We start from the raw sequence: 18,413 nt of genomic DNA on the forward strand, positions 1-18,413 counted from the left end.
ACTCTCTGCTATATGATTGGCAGTCAGACTCTCGCCTCGTGTGCTATGATTGGCAGACGATGTCCCATCTCCTGCTCTATTATTGGCTGAGTGTCTCATCTCCTGCACTATGATTGGCTGCTATTTCTTCACTTCCTGATTGGCTGCCAGTGTGTCACCATTTGCACTTTATCTGGCTGCTAGTTCCTCATAACCTGCTTTATGATTTGCTTAGTGTCTCACTTCCTGCACTGCGATTGGCTGCTACTTTCTAACCTCCTGCTGTATGATTGGCTGTCTGTATGTCACCTCTTGCACTATGATTGGCCGGCAAATGTTTCACATCCTGCACTATGATTGGCTGTCAGTGTCCCACATCCTGCAATATGATTGGCTAACAATACACATACACACATGTAAAGTGAGCAGTTAGTTGCAGCTGTCAGTCACTGGTGTCAGCTGCCAGGGTCTAGCTTATGGAAGATGCCCAAAGCCAGTTAACAGCCACTGATTAGTTGTGGCAGCTGCCAATTAACAACAATATGTGGCACCTGCCAATCCACCAGTTTCTGCTGCCATTAAGCATTTAGCCAGTGGTCAATTGTTAGTGACTCTTGCTGAGTTGCTGCCAGTGGCTAACTAATAGTTGTCTTTGGCGACTACTTCTTGCTGCCAGCTGCTGTTTGGAGAGTTAAAACTAGTACTGTTTCTGATCATACAATACAATCACCCAAAACTCAGTGTCATTTTAAAAGAGAGTTAATGATAGAGCAAATGCTGGCCATTCAGAGAGCGGGTGGGCGTGGCCGGGCTTAAAACGGGTGGGATGAGAAGAAACAGATAAATAATAAAAGAATATTACTGCCACTCACGCAGAGGTGACAGAGCAGGCAGCGAGGAGGCAGAGGGACCACTCGGGCTCGTTTTCCGGCACGTTTCAGCTCTCCTCTCGTTGTTCTAAGTGATGTAAAGCTGAGGTAGTGTCTCTAAGGGGTGGTCAGATGTCTGTGAGCAGGCTCATCTCAGCAGTGTGTTAAAGAGCGGAGAAAACGACGAGAAAACGAGGAGAGCATGAGGAGAAAGCGCGTGTGTGCTTCACTCAGAGCCGCTGGTAGAGGTGTATAGGAGTCGAGGTGATGCTGACCACACTGGCCTTAGCGGTGGGCTCGTCCGGGCTCTGGGCTCGTGCTCTCTGTCCGTCTCTGTGAGGAGGAGGAGGAGGAGGAGGAGGAGGGAGCAGTGCAGAGGACAGTCCTCAAAGGAACCTTACCTCGGGCTTTTTGGGGAAGATGTGTGGCGCTTGGCTCGCCAGCACAAGCTTGATTTACAATGATGGGACCGCGCACTCAGTCAGAACCAGGTAAACACCACGGCGTCCAAACATGTCGGGGTCTTATTTAGCTTATAGACAGCAATTCAGCACACACCTACCACTGCACTTACACCACGGGACTCAAAGTTTCTACACACCTCCTTTAACCGGGGATTGCAGCTACTTTAAGGTGGTACTGAGACACGGGGTCCAGATGCTTTGGGATGAGTTTGAACGGTGTCTATGATCCAGAACTAAACATCCAACATCAGTACCTGACCTCGCTGGTTACTTCTGCAAGAGGAGATCTCCTTATTGTTGCTTTATTTCAGAAGAAACATCAGGCAAGTGAGGGTCTACCTAGGTTTTGGTCGTAGAGTATTACAACTGATATCCGCTTTATCAGCCCTTGTTCATTACAGTATTTTTTGTGTATTCCCCTAAAACTTCACATATTTAATGACCTGGATGTATCACAATTATGTCCTAAATCTGAATTGCATTATAAAAATGCCCCCCTCCATATTGGGGACCCGCTCTATGGAGCAGAATAATAAATAAAAAAAAAATTCCAATTTTTTTTTTAAATTCTCAATGTGGATATTAATGTTTAGTATAATTTTATAATATCACAAATACAATCAAATTGGAAAAATTAGGAACTTTTATGGCCATGTAACTGCAGCTATGTAACTATAACTGTGTCTATTAATTGTCTTACTGACATCAACCATTAAACAACTGTCAGCTACAGACATTTTTTTACATCCTGCCCTAACCCCCCCCCCCCCCCCCCCCCATAGAGTATATGTGAAGTATTCTTCTCCTCACGGATCTCTGCCCAAACCATCCATCCATCCATTATCTGTAACCGCTTATCCAATTTAGGGTCGCGGGGGGTCCAGAGCCTACCTGGAATCATTGGGCGCAAGGCGGGAATACACCCTGGAGGGGACGCCAGTCTCTGCCCAAACCACACATCATTAAAAATATATATAAAAGTGTATTTTCTTTTATTATGATAACGTTTACGTTTTTTATTGGTCCACTCAAGAGTCCGCCTGGAAATGTAAGTTGGAGACCCTCCGGTGACTGACTAAACATCTCATTAGGTGTCTGCTCATTAGGAATATTACATCATCATTAGTAGCTTTCCAGGAAAGAACTAAATTGAAATAATTGATTCTGCACAAAATACTTACTCTTCTATTTTTTTTTGTTTCTTTCCCTTTTTAAAAGACACTTTGTAACAATTTTATTTTTAAAAATACTTCATGTTTTATTTGATTAAAGCAGTGTTCTATGTTTACAGTGTGAGTGATTAGTTCTCCTGTCTGTGTGCTCAGTATATGGAAACTGGGCTACAAAAAACAGCTCATTTTAAATTTGCATCTTTGTGATGTCACAAAACACATCACAGTTTTGTTAAAAAACACATTCCGTTTTCATGATTTCACTTGTGATTTCAGTGATATACACTGGGCTTTACAGAAAAACAAACTCCACATCAGTGCTCTGTCAGTTTCTGCAAAAATTTAACTGCACTGTTTCTATTAATCGGTTCGGTTTTAAAACAGTGTCATCAACCCACAGTAACAAAAGTCATCTCAGCTGAACAAAGCATAACTTCTAGTATATTCATTAATTCTGTTACACACATGTGCATTAAAATGTGGAGATGTGGGTTATTACTAATATCATTAGATGAAATGCACCTCATGAAATTGGGTTGTAACTCACTCACTCACTCATTCACTCATTCACTCACTCACTCATATACTAACACGTTCACTCACTCACTCATATACTCACACGTTCACTCTATCCCTCACACATATCCCTCATGTGGATGAAAAGGTTTTGTTTTGATAGTTTTGCAGTTGTTGGTGTCTGCCCTCAGAGCAGAACACAATCCACACAGTGCTTTTCACTCTTATTTACGCCTTTGCCATTACAGCCGCCCTACACCCACTCCTCTCTGATTTACAAACTAATAGCAGTGTGCAGAGCGCGCACACACACACACACACACACACACACACACACACACACAAACACACACGCACCTGAGGGTACTAAAAGGAGAGCATAGAGGGAATGTTCTAGTTGATATAGGCTGGCTGCTGTGTTGCTAGGTACATCGTGTCACAGAGGAGGTGTAATAACAGCGGGAATTTGGACGCACTTTTTTTTGCCCTTAAGGTTGAGCTTAGAACAAATGACTATAAGTGGTCTCTTTGACCTTTTCTCATCTGTTAGACTGTCCTTTAAGTCGTATCTAGAGACGATGGACAGTAAAAAGCAGATGAGCTGCTAATTGCAGGTGGTTCAACGGCTTCATATTTGCCTAGAAACCGAGATAGAGGCTGACTTCTGCTTCAACACACTGGCCCTGGCCAGAAGACACGGACGTGTCCTTTCACAATTTAACACTTGGACCAAACATGGAATAGATCTGATCCTGCATCTGAAGGTGTTTGCTTGGTTTATGAATGAATGAATGGCTGTTAGTGTACCAGGCACGGTGGCGCTGCAGGACGTGTTGTTCCCACACAGCTTCAGGGTCCTGGGCTGAGATCTCTTTTGGGTCTCCGTCGGTGAGGAGTTTGATCTGTTGTCTCTGTGTGTGCATGGGTTTCCTCCTGGGGCTGTCATTTTCTCACACAGTAGAAAAACACACTTTGGTGGGTGGAGTGACTGTGTGAAACTGCCCACAGGCCTGAGTGTGTGAGTGATGCCTTGTCATGGACCTGTTCGGGGTAGGCTCTGGACCCTACAAGACCCTGATCAGGATGAAACAATTAAAGATGAATGAGTGAAAAATTGAATGAAGGAGTGAAAAAACATCCTCTTAGCTTCACGCTACGAAACATCATTATACTGATATTATACTGTTCCTAGTGTCCAGGACATTTCAAAGTGTATGTACTAAATTTGAAACATGTTTAAACATGGCTACCACATGTGGGGGGACCCACTCTATGGAACATAAACTGCTTCATTCTAAGACTGCAATGCACTGCATGCACCTCTGAGAGAAAACTGTAAATAATATTTAATAATCTGTAAAATTCCAGCTCACTAATGATTCTCTTTTCTTTCTTTCCCAATGTGGCTCAGAGGCGAGTATGACCCCTCCACACCGGTCCTCAAACCCTGCTGACAGGTACAGTCCCATTCCTGCTGCTTTCACATGACCTGTGAGTGCTCACAGTATCACACACAGCCAGTGGGCAGAATTCTAAACAACTGTTTACTTTTTTTTCTAACATTCAGGTTGAATTTTTTAAAATAATTCTTGCTCCTTCATCTGTAACATGATTAAAACCAAAAGGCACTCTGGTTAACGGCATCTGTCCAATGCAATGATAAAAATACATGTGAACAAAAGGGTTCTAAGCATCGAGGAATTGTTGTTAGTCTTCTCTAAAGAACGGTGTTTGTTCTGGAACACTAAGTTTATGCCAAGGACCTTTACAAAAGCAGTCAGTCATTTTCTCAAGTGAATCTTCTACATGTTAAATTTATTGACACCTAGGGGCCTGGATTTGTATTGAATTTTATTAAACATGGCCGCCACCATGCAGGGACTCGCTCTATGGAAATTAAAGTGGCTTATTCAAGGACTGCTAAATAATCAGATTTTTAAAATCTCATTACAACTGCACATAAAAGAACAAAAACAATAAAAATCACTTTCTCAAAACAGTGCTTTTGGAGGTGAATATTGTATTCTCTGCTGTGCTCCTTCAAGGATCCTATGTTTTTCAGAGTGTGGCTGATGTAGCTGCCAGCAGAAGGTTTCGTTTTTTTTTCTATTTTGGAATACTGCTTCTCATTTGCATATTTTTCCTTAAGCATTTCAATTGGGGGGGTTCTCAACCTTTTCCACAATACAGTGCTTTATGGGGTGAAGAACATTTCACGACCCAACAATTGATTTAATAAGCCTTGCATTAAAGAGGAACTGATGAAATCTACATTGTAGGTCTAGAGCAGCAGAGACTGTTGTGCGAATATCAGTGCACTGATCAGAAACTGACCTGGTTTGGGGCTGCAGTACAGGAAAAAAACAACCTGGAAGGCTGGAATGAACACATGAAAACATCCACTGATAAAACAAGCACAGTTCAGTCAGAATGATTCTGATGTGGCAGGAGACAAACTTTTACAACAAATCAGCCACAATCTACCGACGCAGGAAACGTCTGCTGATGAGTCCGCTCATAAATCCCAGCAGTCAGCTCCCAGGTTCAAACCCCCTGTCATAAACATTATTAGAGCTGACCTCTGCAGTACACACATCAATCTGTTTATGAGGCGCAACTCTGTGTAAATGTGAATTTGAGCGTGCATTATCCAGAGGCTTTCCTTGATGAAATTGTGATGCAGTACAATAACAGAACATGGATCGATGGGAACTCATGTGCAAATACCTTGCCTCATATGTCACTGTCAGTTCCTGCACATGGTTCAGGCTGAGAATACAGAGCCCTGCTCATGCTGCACATACACAGTTTCTTCTCTCCTGCTCCCAGTGGCTCCTGTACTGCGCAAACCAATTACACACAGCTTGCCTGTGCACTCCTCGGTTAAGGATGTGGAAGTCATCCTTAATTCCGATTTAGGCAAATCTATTACAGTGATTTTGTATTAGAACGTCTTATAATATATTATCAGTATCATTCCGAGCCAGAGGCCACCGTTCATTTATTTAATTTCAAGTCAAAACAGCCATTAGGTTCAATTTATTCATTTTTCAGAAGCTGTTTCTGGCAAAATCCACTTGTATTAAAGCTTTCTCTGAGAAGGGAGAAAATCAATGTCCACTGTCCACACGTTTCTGTCCATCTGTCTGTTCTAGAAGCAGTTACTGGGGAAAAAGGAAATGTGGAAAATTAATAATTAAATTGGAATTTAAAAACCTGCTGGTGTCCTCAGTGTCTTTAAACTTCTGATTTGATTTATGTTTTGTGTTTTACTGTGTTCTTACTGCACTCCATCTTTCATAAGTTTAATTTCATGTCTTAAAGGAACACTACGTAATATTTTCACCTGACGTTTACAGCTTTAAAACCACTGTGATGCTCCACTGAGCTGTAAAAGAGAGAGTGGAGCCTCTGTTGTTGCTACTTTGGGCTCAGCACTGCAGAAACTGCACTATGTGACTTTTGAAGGAGGGCAGGAAACCATCCATTTCTCTCCCCCTCTCTGATGATTTCAGTACAGTGCTGTAAAACCCAAATCTTACCTAGTGTTCCTTTAAATTTTAACTTTAATTTTTAATTTTTGACGCATATTCTCCTAGGCTTTATACATTTGTTGGAAGTTCAAAAACAATCCTAGCACGGCTATACCAAAGATTGATTAACAGCTTAGAAGTTGGTACTACTTCACAGTTAGATGTTATTCAGCTAGAGCTGCTGTTCAGTGGGTGTAAATGAGTGAAACTGGCTGCTGGAAATCATTCGAGAAGACGTTCTAAGCTTTATCAACTCATGGAGGTTCTTAATTTGCTAGCATGGGGTATCCTAAGAATTGATTTCCAGCTTAGAAATGCCCTCAGAGGTGTCCTCAGGGTACTGGGAAACTCCAGACTTGAGTACAGACTCTTTGACTGTAAGTGGTCTTTTAATTGTAAGAATCTGTGCAAAAGCCTTTCCAAAGCGCTTAGATCTCAGGAATGTTCTAATGCTTTGATTTTACTTTAAACCTGAATAATTGTATTTATTTAAATCATCTTTGTTTTGTTACATTATCTAAGTATTTTCACATTTGTTAAGCACTTTGAATGACCACAGTGTATGAAAGGAGCTATACAAATAATATTGCTTTGCTTTGTAACGATGGACTGACCACCCCAGAGCCCACACCTCAGCATCATTGAATGTGTTTTGGATTATGCGGATAGTCAGTGTATCTTATATGGTAATTCTGTACTAAACCAGGTCAGAACACTGTTATGTTTCAGTTTTTTCAAGCTTTTGCGATGCTCTGATCCCTGTCATAAAAAATGCCTGAATCCACTGACTGAGATCAGAGATGAGTAACTAGAAACTGTTCTGTGTGGGGTTACTTCAGGTCGTCTGTAGAGACCATCCAGAAGAACAGTGTCAGTAGCAGTAACAGTGGAGTTATACTGGACATCTCAGCACTGAAGATGACCGATGTGGACTCAGAGGTTCCTCCGCTACCTCCACGATATCGTTTCAGAGATCTGCTGCTGGGAGACCAGTCTTTCCAGAATGACGACAGGTAAAGGGCTCTTCTGTTTGTTTATGGCTTTACACCGCTGAATATTACAGTGTGGTCACTATCGCCATGTCTGAGTGGAACAGGGTTTATCTGTGCTTCAGTTTTCAGTTTGCACAGGTTGATTAATATAAATGTGTATGTGTATTTTTGGAAGAGCATTTTATTTGTTCTGCTGTTGTACGCTGTAAAAAAACAAGGACATACAGCATCTCTGAATAGCAGTGCTTTGTGGAGCAGTTCCTAACCCCTGAGTGACAGAGTTACCTTGCAGATAGACAGGTGAGTGGATGAGTGAGAGAGTGAACATGTAAGTTAATGAGTGCATGATCGACTGAGGGAGCCAGTTCGATGAGGTGTTTTACATCTAAAAATATGTGTTAAAAATATCCCAGCAGAATCCTCTCCAGTAGTTTTTTTTGCTTTTATTGATTTAGCATTCACTTAGAGACTGGATTATCTGTGAATTTACAGAAAATGCCTTTTTAATGTTATGCCATTATTAATTAATACACCTAAAGCAAAAGCCTTTTTAATGTACTATAAAACTACTGTACTGTCCATTCCATTATTGACTATTAGACTTCCTAAGAAATAAAACATAGCAGGCAAAGTTTCAGTGCAGTAATTACTTCACCTCACTGTTTTACTGCAGAGGTTTCGCAAACAGCCTCCAATATTTGTAAGAAAATAAAAATAGTAGAAGTCCATTAATGCCATGAAAATGAACAGAGTGCTTGTTTACAGAAGAACATCTGACTCTTTTTCTTACAGTGAGTTGTCTTTTACAACTGATCTTAGAATGATATTATTTTACACAGTTATAAAGTTTTGTAGGGGTTCATATCAAATTGTAATGCCTTTTATTGATCTAATTGCTTTAATATTAGCCAGTGCAGTTCTGTCTCGTTTAGTGTTAAATGTCAGTTTTGAAGCGTTCTGTTATAAATCAGTTTTATCCCCAGTTTGCAAAAAACCTTCTGAAATAAAGATTAATATTTGTTTAAGTACTTTTTTATCATGTCTTTGGACACCAAAATGTAATAAGTTTTCAGCCTGATGACATTTTCTCTGAAGTCTTTACACATACATCACAGAATTAACATTGTTGTTGTTGTTTAGATGCAAAGCCCCTCATTGAACTGAATTGTAACTAACTTTGTACACTTCCTGCAGCTCATACCTCAGGTACAATTTAAGCCACACCCACTTTATAAACCCTGGGTAAACAAAGAGACTGTTGACTTTTTTGTTTGCAGTCAGTGCTTTATCATAGTCACGTAAACAGTGAATGAGGACCGTATGCCTGGTGCCAGGTGTGTTTGTGTAAGTATCTTATTACTTACTCCTGATACTAGAACTCATAAAGAAGAGTCTGTGGAATGATCATCGCTGCTGTGTGAAATGCAAAGCTGAATCTGTCTGAGAAAAGGCTTGAAAAATTGACTCTTTATAACAATGTATTTACAGCTGTGTATTGTGTGCTCCTATTTCTAAGGTTTTAATGCCCTTGTGCTTAATCGCTCCCATGTGCACTTTCCTCAGTTTGCCATTGTGCAAAGCTGAAATGTGCTCTGAAGGAGCTGTCCTCAGTGCTGGTGCTGAAATGTAGGAGAAAGAGGTTGAAAAAGCAGCAAGACTGAATAGAACAGCGTCTGAATGTACCTACGGCGTCTTGCTAAATGACTCAATCCTTTGTGACAGATTCAAGGCCATGGCATCCTGTCAGAACCGCCGGGGGCGTCCAAGACTTATCCAGTCTTATTTAAAAGCCTGAAAGCTCACGTACCTGTGATTACAGACTTTAAAGAGAAAAGGTAAAATAAGAAAAAAAAAGAAGTAAAAAGTTTGGATTCAAGTGAGCATTAATATGAAGAAAGTCTGTGCAGCTGAACAGTGCTTTCAGATTTCATTACAATCACAGGTTCATTACCAGGCACAGCACTGTAAGCCATTCAGGTTGGTTCTGAATAAATGAGCGGCACGGTGGCTTTGTGGTTTGCCTCTCAAGCAATGGGTTTCCTCTGGGATCTCTGGTTTCTTCCCACAGTCCATAAACATGAAGGTTAAGTGAGTTAGTTTACCTGTGGCTGGATAACAAGTGAAGGCTATAGTTTCTGTGCCACACTCGAGGGCTAATGTTAGCGTTACGCTAGGTAGAGCGAGTTCAGGTTACCAATGTAAGATTACACATTTATTTGAAGCAAACACAAGCAATAAAATAAGAAATAATCACAGCAGATAAAGTTCCACTGAGGAAACCTCTGCCATTTCTAAGACGGCAAATCGTTTAAGGGATAAAGGATTCGACATGAACAGGTAAAAAGCGTTTCTGAACCAAACTTCTAACGGAGTTAATAAACAGGTGAAGTCTTGTTTATTTTTTATACCTTTCTTTTGCTGGTTGATTACAGCGATGATGTTTACACACTCCCAGGTAAATTTGCACTTCCAAAGCTGGCTGTTAACAGTTTGCTATCCATTTGGTTGCAAATGCCCTATTTAGAACACATTGCTGCTCTCTTTTTCTCTCTGATTAGTTGACCCTCTTTACACACCCTTGCAACACACACTGGTTTACAAGCATTTTTACTGCTCTTCTAGGACAGATCCCACTGTAGTTACAAACCCTAATACAGCCAGCATCTGCTAACTATAACACACTTGTTCTCTTACTATCAGTCCCACTTCTTAACAGCTCTTGTTCATTTCAGTTCGCCACTACACACTGGAACACACTTAAAAAAAACAGGTATCAATTTGGTATCAATTTCTATATTTCTGTTGATATTTATACCTCTTTATCCACCAGCTGACAGCATGGATGTGGCATCTGCTCCTTACTTGGCTGCCAGTCTAAATGCAAATTTCTGCTTAAATACAAATGATCTGCCTGGGTAAATTAAAGGTTAATTAAAAAATCACAATAAAAATTGTGGAAGTGGCTCAGGTTCCCCGAAGATTTTACCCTCTGTTTCTCTGTAATTGTTTTGCTTTGTCTTTAGCTGAAACAGTGTCCAGTGCTCACGTCTGCATTATCCACTTATACTAAACACAAAAGGACATATTAAATATGTATACATTAAGTAAATGAGCAGTGCAGTGATTGCACAACATTGCCGTCCTCTCCTGGAGAGACTGCTTTACTCAAATTCCTGGGTGGCTTGTGCTTATGGATATCTCTGGGTATGCGTTGTGAACCACAAGTCACTGATAATTATCAGAGTCTGTGAAGATCCCAGCTCCATCTTCTCTCTGTTTCATGTGACTGCAGGGAGTGGAGAGCAGATGTTCACAGCGAGATTCATTACAGGTTTATTAACCAGGTTTAATGAACTAGCCCTGTTTATGACCCTGAGTTAATGACTTAGGTTTGATAACCAGCAAGTGGCGTAACATTCTCTTCACTCCAGGCAGATGGGCATTGTCTAATGTGGAATCATAAAGCGCAATGTCTGGGTTTGTGTATCACAAACAGTAAGTAATTGATCTTAAAACGACCAGTCTCCAACCTCCCTTTAACACTTTGAAATAAAAAGGGGGTGTGGTTAAAACTAATCTATATAAATGACTTTTAATCTGATTGGCTGAAATGGACTTTCCTCACTGGAACACGTATAAAAGGGCAGAGATCATATTTATATATCATATTTCATATTTCATGAGAGTCTTTATTTCATAAAAGGACAGGAGTCTTGTTCTTTAATTATGTCGCAGTTACACTGTTCCAGGGACCTGGAGGTTGTGGGTTTCACTCAATTCAAATCCAGTGAGTTCAGTAAACTGCTCTGTGGCAGGGCAAGTGTAATCCCACAGTGGAATGAAAGGCAAAGTGAGTGACTGCTATAGTCGAGGCTTTTTTTTTTCCATAAGCATTAGCAAGAGCATGTGTGTGTGTGTGTGTGTGTCTGGTGTAATCAGCAGCTCATTGTGTGGTGTGATTATGGCTGTTTAGTATCATTATTGTCTGAGTCTATGAGGAGATGTATTCATGCCGGATCTTGAGTGTCATTAAGGTGGAGAGCACTTGACAATCATCATCCACAGTCGGGTTTCTGACGTCAGACCTATTAATATTTTAATGTTTGTGTGTGTAGGCGTCTTAAAAAAAAGGAATAAAAGAAAAGAACAAAACAACTTCCATATTTAAAAAAAAAAAATGTATGAACTCTGAATAAGCTCCGCTCAGAAACACATTCCTTCATAGAAACAGCTGCATGTTTTACAACAGTGGCAAAGACATTATATTAGAATGATCAAACTGCAGATTAGATTACTTTACTTATTACCTGCCAGAAAAAAATGATCTCATTACTCTTTATCTCATTACATCTACACAAGCCTCTGCAACTTCAAAACACAAGTCTGTACTAACTGGAAAGTCACTTCACCTGCAACCTGACAGTTAAGTCTCTTCACCCGCCACCTATTCATATTTAAAATTAATATAGAGTAATAATAATCTATAAATATTAAAATAATGAATGAGGGTGGCACTGTGGTGCAGCAGGTAGTGTCGCAGTCACACAGCTCCAGGGACCTGGAGGTTGTGGGTTCAATTCTCGCTCTGGGTGACTGTCTGTGAGGAGTTGGTGTGTTCTCCCTGTGTCTGCATGGGTTTCCTCCAGGTGCTCCGGTTTCCTCCCACGGTCCAAAAACACACATTGGTAGATGGATTGGCGACTCAAAATTGTCCGTGTGTGTGTTGCCCTGTGAAGGACTGGCACCCCCTCCAGGGTGTATTCCCACCTTGTGCCCAATGATCTCAGGTAGGCTCTGGACCCACCGTGACCCTGAACTGGATAAGGGGTTACAGATAATGAATGAATGAATGAATGAATGAATAACTAAAATAAATAGAAACTTTTTTGACACCAAAACTAATGCCTGACTTACCACATACTGAAACCTGCTCCACAAGGGGGCCAGAATATGCTTCAGGCCTTCAATTCTGTTTATTAATATAAAGCAAACAAAAAAATAGTGAAAAATTATTTGGGTGAAATCAATTCACTTTCCGTTTGCTCAGGTGTGTTAAATTGGGAGGAAGTACAGTTTGGCAGAAACATTTTATGGATTCAACTGTGATCAGAAAAAGGTTCATGACATAATTTCTGGAAAAAAAGACAAAGTGGAGATGAAAAGAACTGAATCTTCCACCTTCATATCAAGGGTGTAAATGTGTGTTTGTAATGCGTTGGTAATCTTATAAAAATTCAAAAACGGGACAAAACAGATTTTTATTCTGATGGATTTCACCACTTTCAGGCAGTTTTTTAAGACATTACTTGAACTAATTTGGAACAGACATTTGAAATAAGTTAATACCTGCTGCTTTGTTTTGTTCCGAGTGCATCAGCTCTGATTAATGTTGAGGAACACTGTTCTTTGTGCCCGAGTGATTTGGAGACGTTTTCAAGTGCAGAGTCTAGCTGCTCTCTCCACCTCTGCTCAGTTGGTGTGTGGGAGTTCAGAGAGGGAATCTCCACATGCCATTATGCCAAGTGTTCTTTCAGTGTGTGTGTGTGTGTGTGGTGTGTGTGTTTGTGTGTGTGTGTGTGCAGTTTCTTCATTGAAAAGGTGAAGTGGATGAACTGAGGTGGGAGATGTCTGGTTTCGAGGAACGAGCAGTGTCCCTGAGAGAGAGAGTGAGAAAGAGAGAGAGTATGTGTGTGTGTGTGTGTGTGTGTGTGCGTATTTGGGATTAAGTGGACTGTGAAAAGCCAACCCCCATCCACTCACGCACACACACACACAAAACACACTTGGGATATAAGGCACGAAATGACTATTATTACTACAAAGTACCTTATACACCACATGTAAGTACACAGATATTTAATACATACAGAAGACACGAATGCCCCCACACTCTGACCTTGTATAAATACATGTGTGGTGTGTCTACTGTGATCATCTCCAGGGATCTGCTGCACAGACAAGTGGTTAGAGGTCTTTCCGTCTCCCTCCCTCTCGTTCTGTTTCTGTGAGGTCTGTGTGTATGTCTGTGTGTGTGTGTGTGTCAATGTTTAAGTGCGTGGGAGCTGAAGAGCCACAGAACTGAGGAGTGGAGAGGGAAAATCACTCCTGTCAAAATAACTCTGGGAACACCAGCAGCTTTTCTGTGCTTTCTCGCATCAATTAAATCAGTCCAAAGCACTGGGACATTATTCCAGCCAATCACGTCAGTTTTCTCCTTCTGAGGGTTTGTTCCTGAAGTGAAGCATCGTTTCAGCTGAGAGGACGCGGTGTCGTCTTTACTTTGTCTTGCCTTCAAAAGGAAACGGCTCAATCTTGCCATTGGGTTTGTGTTGAAAGGAATCTTTGCGCACAGAAGCAGGTGCTTGTTGGGATAATGATCCTGTAAGTTTGAAAAGTTGCCAGTGGCTTCATTTTCATTTTCCCATTTTATCAGGTACAGCTATTGTTTGCGTGCACATTGTAGGGATACAGTTAGAGATTGTACCCTGTAATCGATGACTACAAAGTGATCACACCTAAGCTCTTGTTTGTCAGCTTAAGGGACCACCACTGAGCATATTATTCCTGACTTGTACGTCTACAATAATTACTGCATCATAGTGGGGTTACCCATGGCATAACATTTAGAGAAATGGGCTTAGCACTGGAAGGTTTCTGATTTGTTCCCCAGAAAATTATCCATATCTGATGTGCCTGAGCAAGGCCCCTAACCGTCAACTCAAATTTCCCAATGGGATTAATAATGAATCACATCTTCTTTTTAATAATAATATCATAAATAATGAGCTTAATCTATATAGAACATAAATAATACAGTAGAAAGTACAGAACGGCTCACATGAGAGCAGTGGTGAGAGTAGACAGACATACCAGCAAGCATCACTGTTCAAAGGGTTGAACAAAGGGTTCAAACATGCTCCCAAACTTGACAACCGCTGTAAATACCAGTAGTATTAGCTGGAGATAATTTCCTTCTGTCAACATTAGCAGCAGTGTTAGTGGCCACTAGCTGGAGAAAATCTCTCTCTGTTGACGTTAGCAGCAGTGTTAGCGGCCACTAGCTGGAGATAATCTCCCTCGGCTGACGTTAGCAGCAGTATTAGTGGCCGCTAACTGGAGACAATCTGCCTCTGTCGCCATTAGCAAAAGTGTTAGCGGCTGCTCACTAGAAATCTCTCTAATCTCCCTCTGTCGACATTAGCAGCAGTATTAGCTGCCACTACATAGAGACAGGCTCCCTCGGACAATGTTAGCAGCAGTTAGCCACCTGTGCTCCCTCAGTCAACTGTCTCTGGCAACAGAAGCACTGAAAGCAGGCAGGCAGCTGCTGTACAACAGTGAAGAAGACTGGCTCTCCTGGCCAACAGGCTCAGCCATTAGCATCTGTGATAGCAGGCAGTTGACATCCAATCTGTGATGAAGAAAAGGCTCAGCAAACTCCAGCACCAGAGGAGTGGGGATATAGTCATAGATTATTAGAAAATAAACAAAAATTACTTAACAAGAAAACACGATTAAAACACAGGGAGAAGCATCAGTCAAACCGAGAGATGCAAGAGTATTCTTGTCTGGAACTGTTCTTCTTCTTGAATTATAGTTATTTTTATAGTTATTTATAGCATTTGTTTCAGCTGAACAGTTACTCTGTACAGGTGATCCTTTGTACAACTTCTAAATGTACATTGCAGCTAAGAGTTAGTGTGTACTGGCTAAATGTTCATTAGGCAAACAATAACTTTTTCAGCCACTATGCTCAGTGACGGTCATAGGCCAGAGAATATAAACCCACCAGCAACTGGGCTCTACACTACACTTAACTCCTGTGACCCCAGGTTGTGCACTTAAATGGTAGGTGTTTCTAAAAGTGGCAAAAAGACATTTATTTGCCAACGATGTTTGTGCTTGACTGCAGTATTTCTTGAAGAAAGTTGGGCTTCTAAGTGACAGTGTCAGTGTCACTGAGATCTGCTGCACCACTGAAGCAGAATCAGCTCTCAAAGCTTCAGGATAGAGGAGCAAGTCTCCAGCGCTAGTCGTTCATCTAAAAAATCAAAATGACCACAGATGCGTGACGAGCCATGGGCTTGCTGCTGTCACTCAAAACATATTCCAGCAAATACGGGGTTAACAGCACCAATTAGATCCACTCCACTGAGCTTTACACTGAGACAATGGTACACATAATCCAAGTATCATTTCAGGACAGCTTTAAATGTGACTCAAGGCATTTAGACTGTGTTTGTCAGGTTATTATATTATAATTCATTCTCTTATTGTGTTGGGCCTGTGTTCTGGAGATGTCTGCTTTTTCTATAGATATAACTTCAGGCTAATCATCTCAGAATTGAAAAGGGATATGAACTCGATGACCCAACTCAAATGACAAGTCTTTAATGATTAAAATCAAGTCCTCGCTCTCAAGGCTACACTAGTGGGAAATAAAAAAAAAACATTGATTCTAGACATTGATTCTCATTTTAGATTGTTTGTTTTAAAGGAGCTCTGGTGTCCATGAGTGTGTGAGCGAACGTGTTCTGTGTGTGTAACCCTGTGAAGGACTGGAGCCCCCTACAGGGTGTATTCCGCCTTGAGTCCAGTGATTCCAGGTAGGCTCCGGATCCACCACATCCCTAAACTGGATAAGCAGTTACAGATAATGAATGAATGAATGAATGAATGAATGTTTTAAAGGAATCTGTTTGGATGCGTCTCCACAAGCGTGGCATAGTAGTGTGAGTAGGTCCCTATGTGGTATGAAAACATTAGTTGCTTTATTTTTAGATGATTAAATATTCTTTTTTGTTTATTTCCTTTTTTCAGTAATCATTTTTCAACAGATACACACCCTTTAGAACCCACAGCATTAGCTTGTAGGAGTAGATGGATGGATAGAAACATCTGTAGATGTTTACCATTGACTCTCTCCCTACCTTGTGGAAGTGGGTTACATTATAACCTCTATGAATTTTCAAAAATAGACGTGAATATGAAATATCTGTTGCACAGCCTATAAGTTTAATGATGAGAAATATCTGTTTAATATCTACTTCTTCTGAAGTATTCCCTAGATTTGAGGGATGTCAGAAAATCAGAAATGTTATGAGAGTGATAAAAATTTAATTGTTTTTATTTATGACAGAGAATGCAATATTCATATCATGATAAGGCCAATAACAGTTTTAGGATAAAGGTTTTCAGACAGTTCTATAATTATGATATTAGCACTTTTTGTACAAAGGAAATGTAAGATTTGTAAAACTTTAGTTATTGAAAAAGGAAAATAAGAGGAAATATAAAACCTTATTTGTTTTGGCCTTTGACTAAACTAAACTGTGACTGGGGGCTCTGAACTGGATCATATCAAAAGATTTGCTTAGTTCTTTAACACAATGGTGCAAAATCTTATACATTAACACACTGCTGCCATCGTCACGTTAAAGAAAAACCTGCCAACTGCCAGCGGGCCACTAATGATGTATTCTTAAAAGTGATGCCGCGGGGCCAGACTTTGGACACCCCTGCTGTAGATGTCCCCTGCCATACCCACCCCCACCCCTCACTCAGTGAAATTTTAGCGGACTTGAATATCTGTCAGTAGCCATAACAGAACTGAGCAGTTAGCATTTCATGTGCTGAAATTGATCCTCCTGGTTTGGAGCCATGATGTTATTGGGGGAGACCTGTATGATTTAGGAAGCATTTAGCCCTCAGGCTCTCCCTGTATTTCTCTGTGTGGAATGTCACATACAGTGTGGATGTTTGTAAGTGTTTAAAATATATGTTTCTGGAAGTATTCTTTCAGTATATTTCACTTTCATTCTGGTGTTTAAACCCCTGTGTAGTGCCATATGAGACTGGAGGTGTTTAATGAGCCTGTGTGAGAACGATGCATTGCTAATGGGAGCCGAGTGGTCTGCTAGCAGTGCATGGCAGTTTCGGTGGTTTGTCATCTACTGCAGTCTAGACTAAAGGCCAGATTAGTCACTGATGTACAGTACAGTGAGTGGGTGAGCAACAGATCGGCCTCCTGTCAAAAAATCCATCTGTTGCTGTACGGCCACTGGCTACAGCCATGATCGCATAACAAGGGTGTTTTCAGAAATGAATAAATCAGTGCTTAGCATCACCGCCTGCAGACGGACCTCTCCCGGGACCTTCATGGCAAATCAATTTTAATTGTTTTGGTGCTGCACTGTGAGATTTAAAAAATGGATCAAGGCTCAGTAAAGCCTCTTTCATCCATATGACTGACTGGAAACTTGGTTTGTCTAATTGCAAAAACTGCATTTAAGGAAAAGCTATGTCATTAATGTGGTGTATGTGATGATGGAGGTGTACGTCTCACAGATGCACAAACTTTTATGACTTTTTTTTACACTATTTGAAAATAACAGCTGTCTTTGACTAATTGACCAATAGAAATAATACAAAATGTCCAGGAATAAGTATCGTTACATTTGTACCATTGACCATTCTGAGTTATCACAACTTGTCATAGATTGTCAAAATTTCAGATACACGTTTTTTATTTACATGAATCAATAACTGCAAGTTTTTTTACTCTCACTAAGGGATGTTACCATGGTAACTTGGGCATTTGGGGGCAGTTCTGCTATATTCAACGTGTTTTTTTAATGTAGATAACATGATACGGTCAGATCAGCTTATGAAATTTCTCTGCATGATATTTTCTGGCAGCGTCGCCAATGAGCCCTCAAGCCTTGCCTTGACAATTAAATTAGATGACATCAGTGAAGCTCTGGCTGTTGGGTGTAATAAGCCGGTTTAATGAAGGGAGAGATTCTGTGTGTGTGTCACTGTGCTCATTGCAGTGTAAAGAGATGGTGTCTGGTGGCGGGGTGGGGGGGTTGGGTTAGAGCTGAAGATG

General features: G+C 40.8%; 1 protein-coding gene across 3 annotated transcripts in view; it reads left to right on the forward strand.

Annotated features, from left to right (window-relative positions):
* The first annotated feature begins 1,222 nt into the window (after nt 1-1,222).
* Nucleotides 1,223-18,413, forward strand: part of LOC136676360 (potassium channel subfamily T member 1-like) — a 101,025-nt gene continuing 83,834 nt past the window's right edge. For all 3 annotated transcript variants that reach the window (XM_066653308.1, XM_066653309.1, XM_066653310.1), the window contains exons 1-3: nt 1,223-1,339; nt 4,412-4,457; nt 7,373-7,546. In XM_066653308.1, the coding sequence (XP_066509405.1) occupies nt 1,309-1,339; nt 4,412-4,457; nt 7,373-7,546 (251 nt within the window). In that variant the 5' untranslated portion in view covers nt 1,223-1,308. The remainder of the gene's footprint in view (nt 1,340-4,411; nt 4,458-7,372; nt 7,547-18,413) is intronic.

The sequence above is a fragment of the Hoplias malabaricus genome, chromosome X2 (genome assembly GCF_029633855.1).
Source record: "Hoplias malabaricus isolate fHopMal1 chromosome X2, fHopMal1.hap1, whole genome shotgun sequence".
Taxonomy (NCBI): domain Eukaryota; kingdom Metazoa; phylum Chordata; class Actinopteri; order Characiformes; family Erythrinidae; genus Hoplias; species Hoplias malabaricus.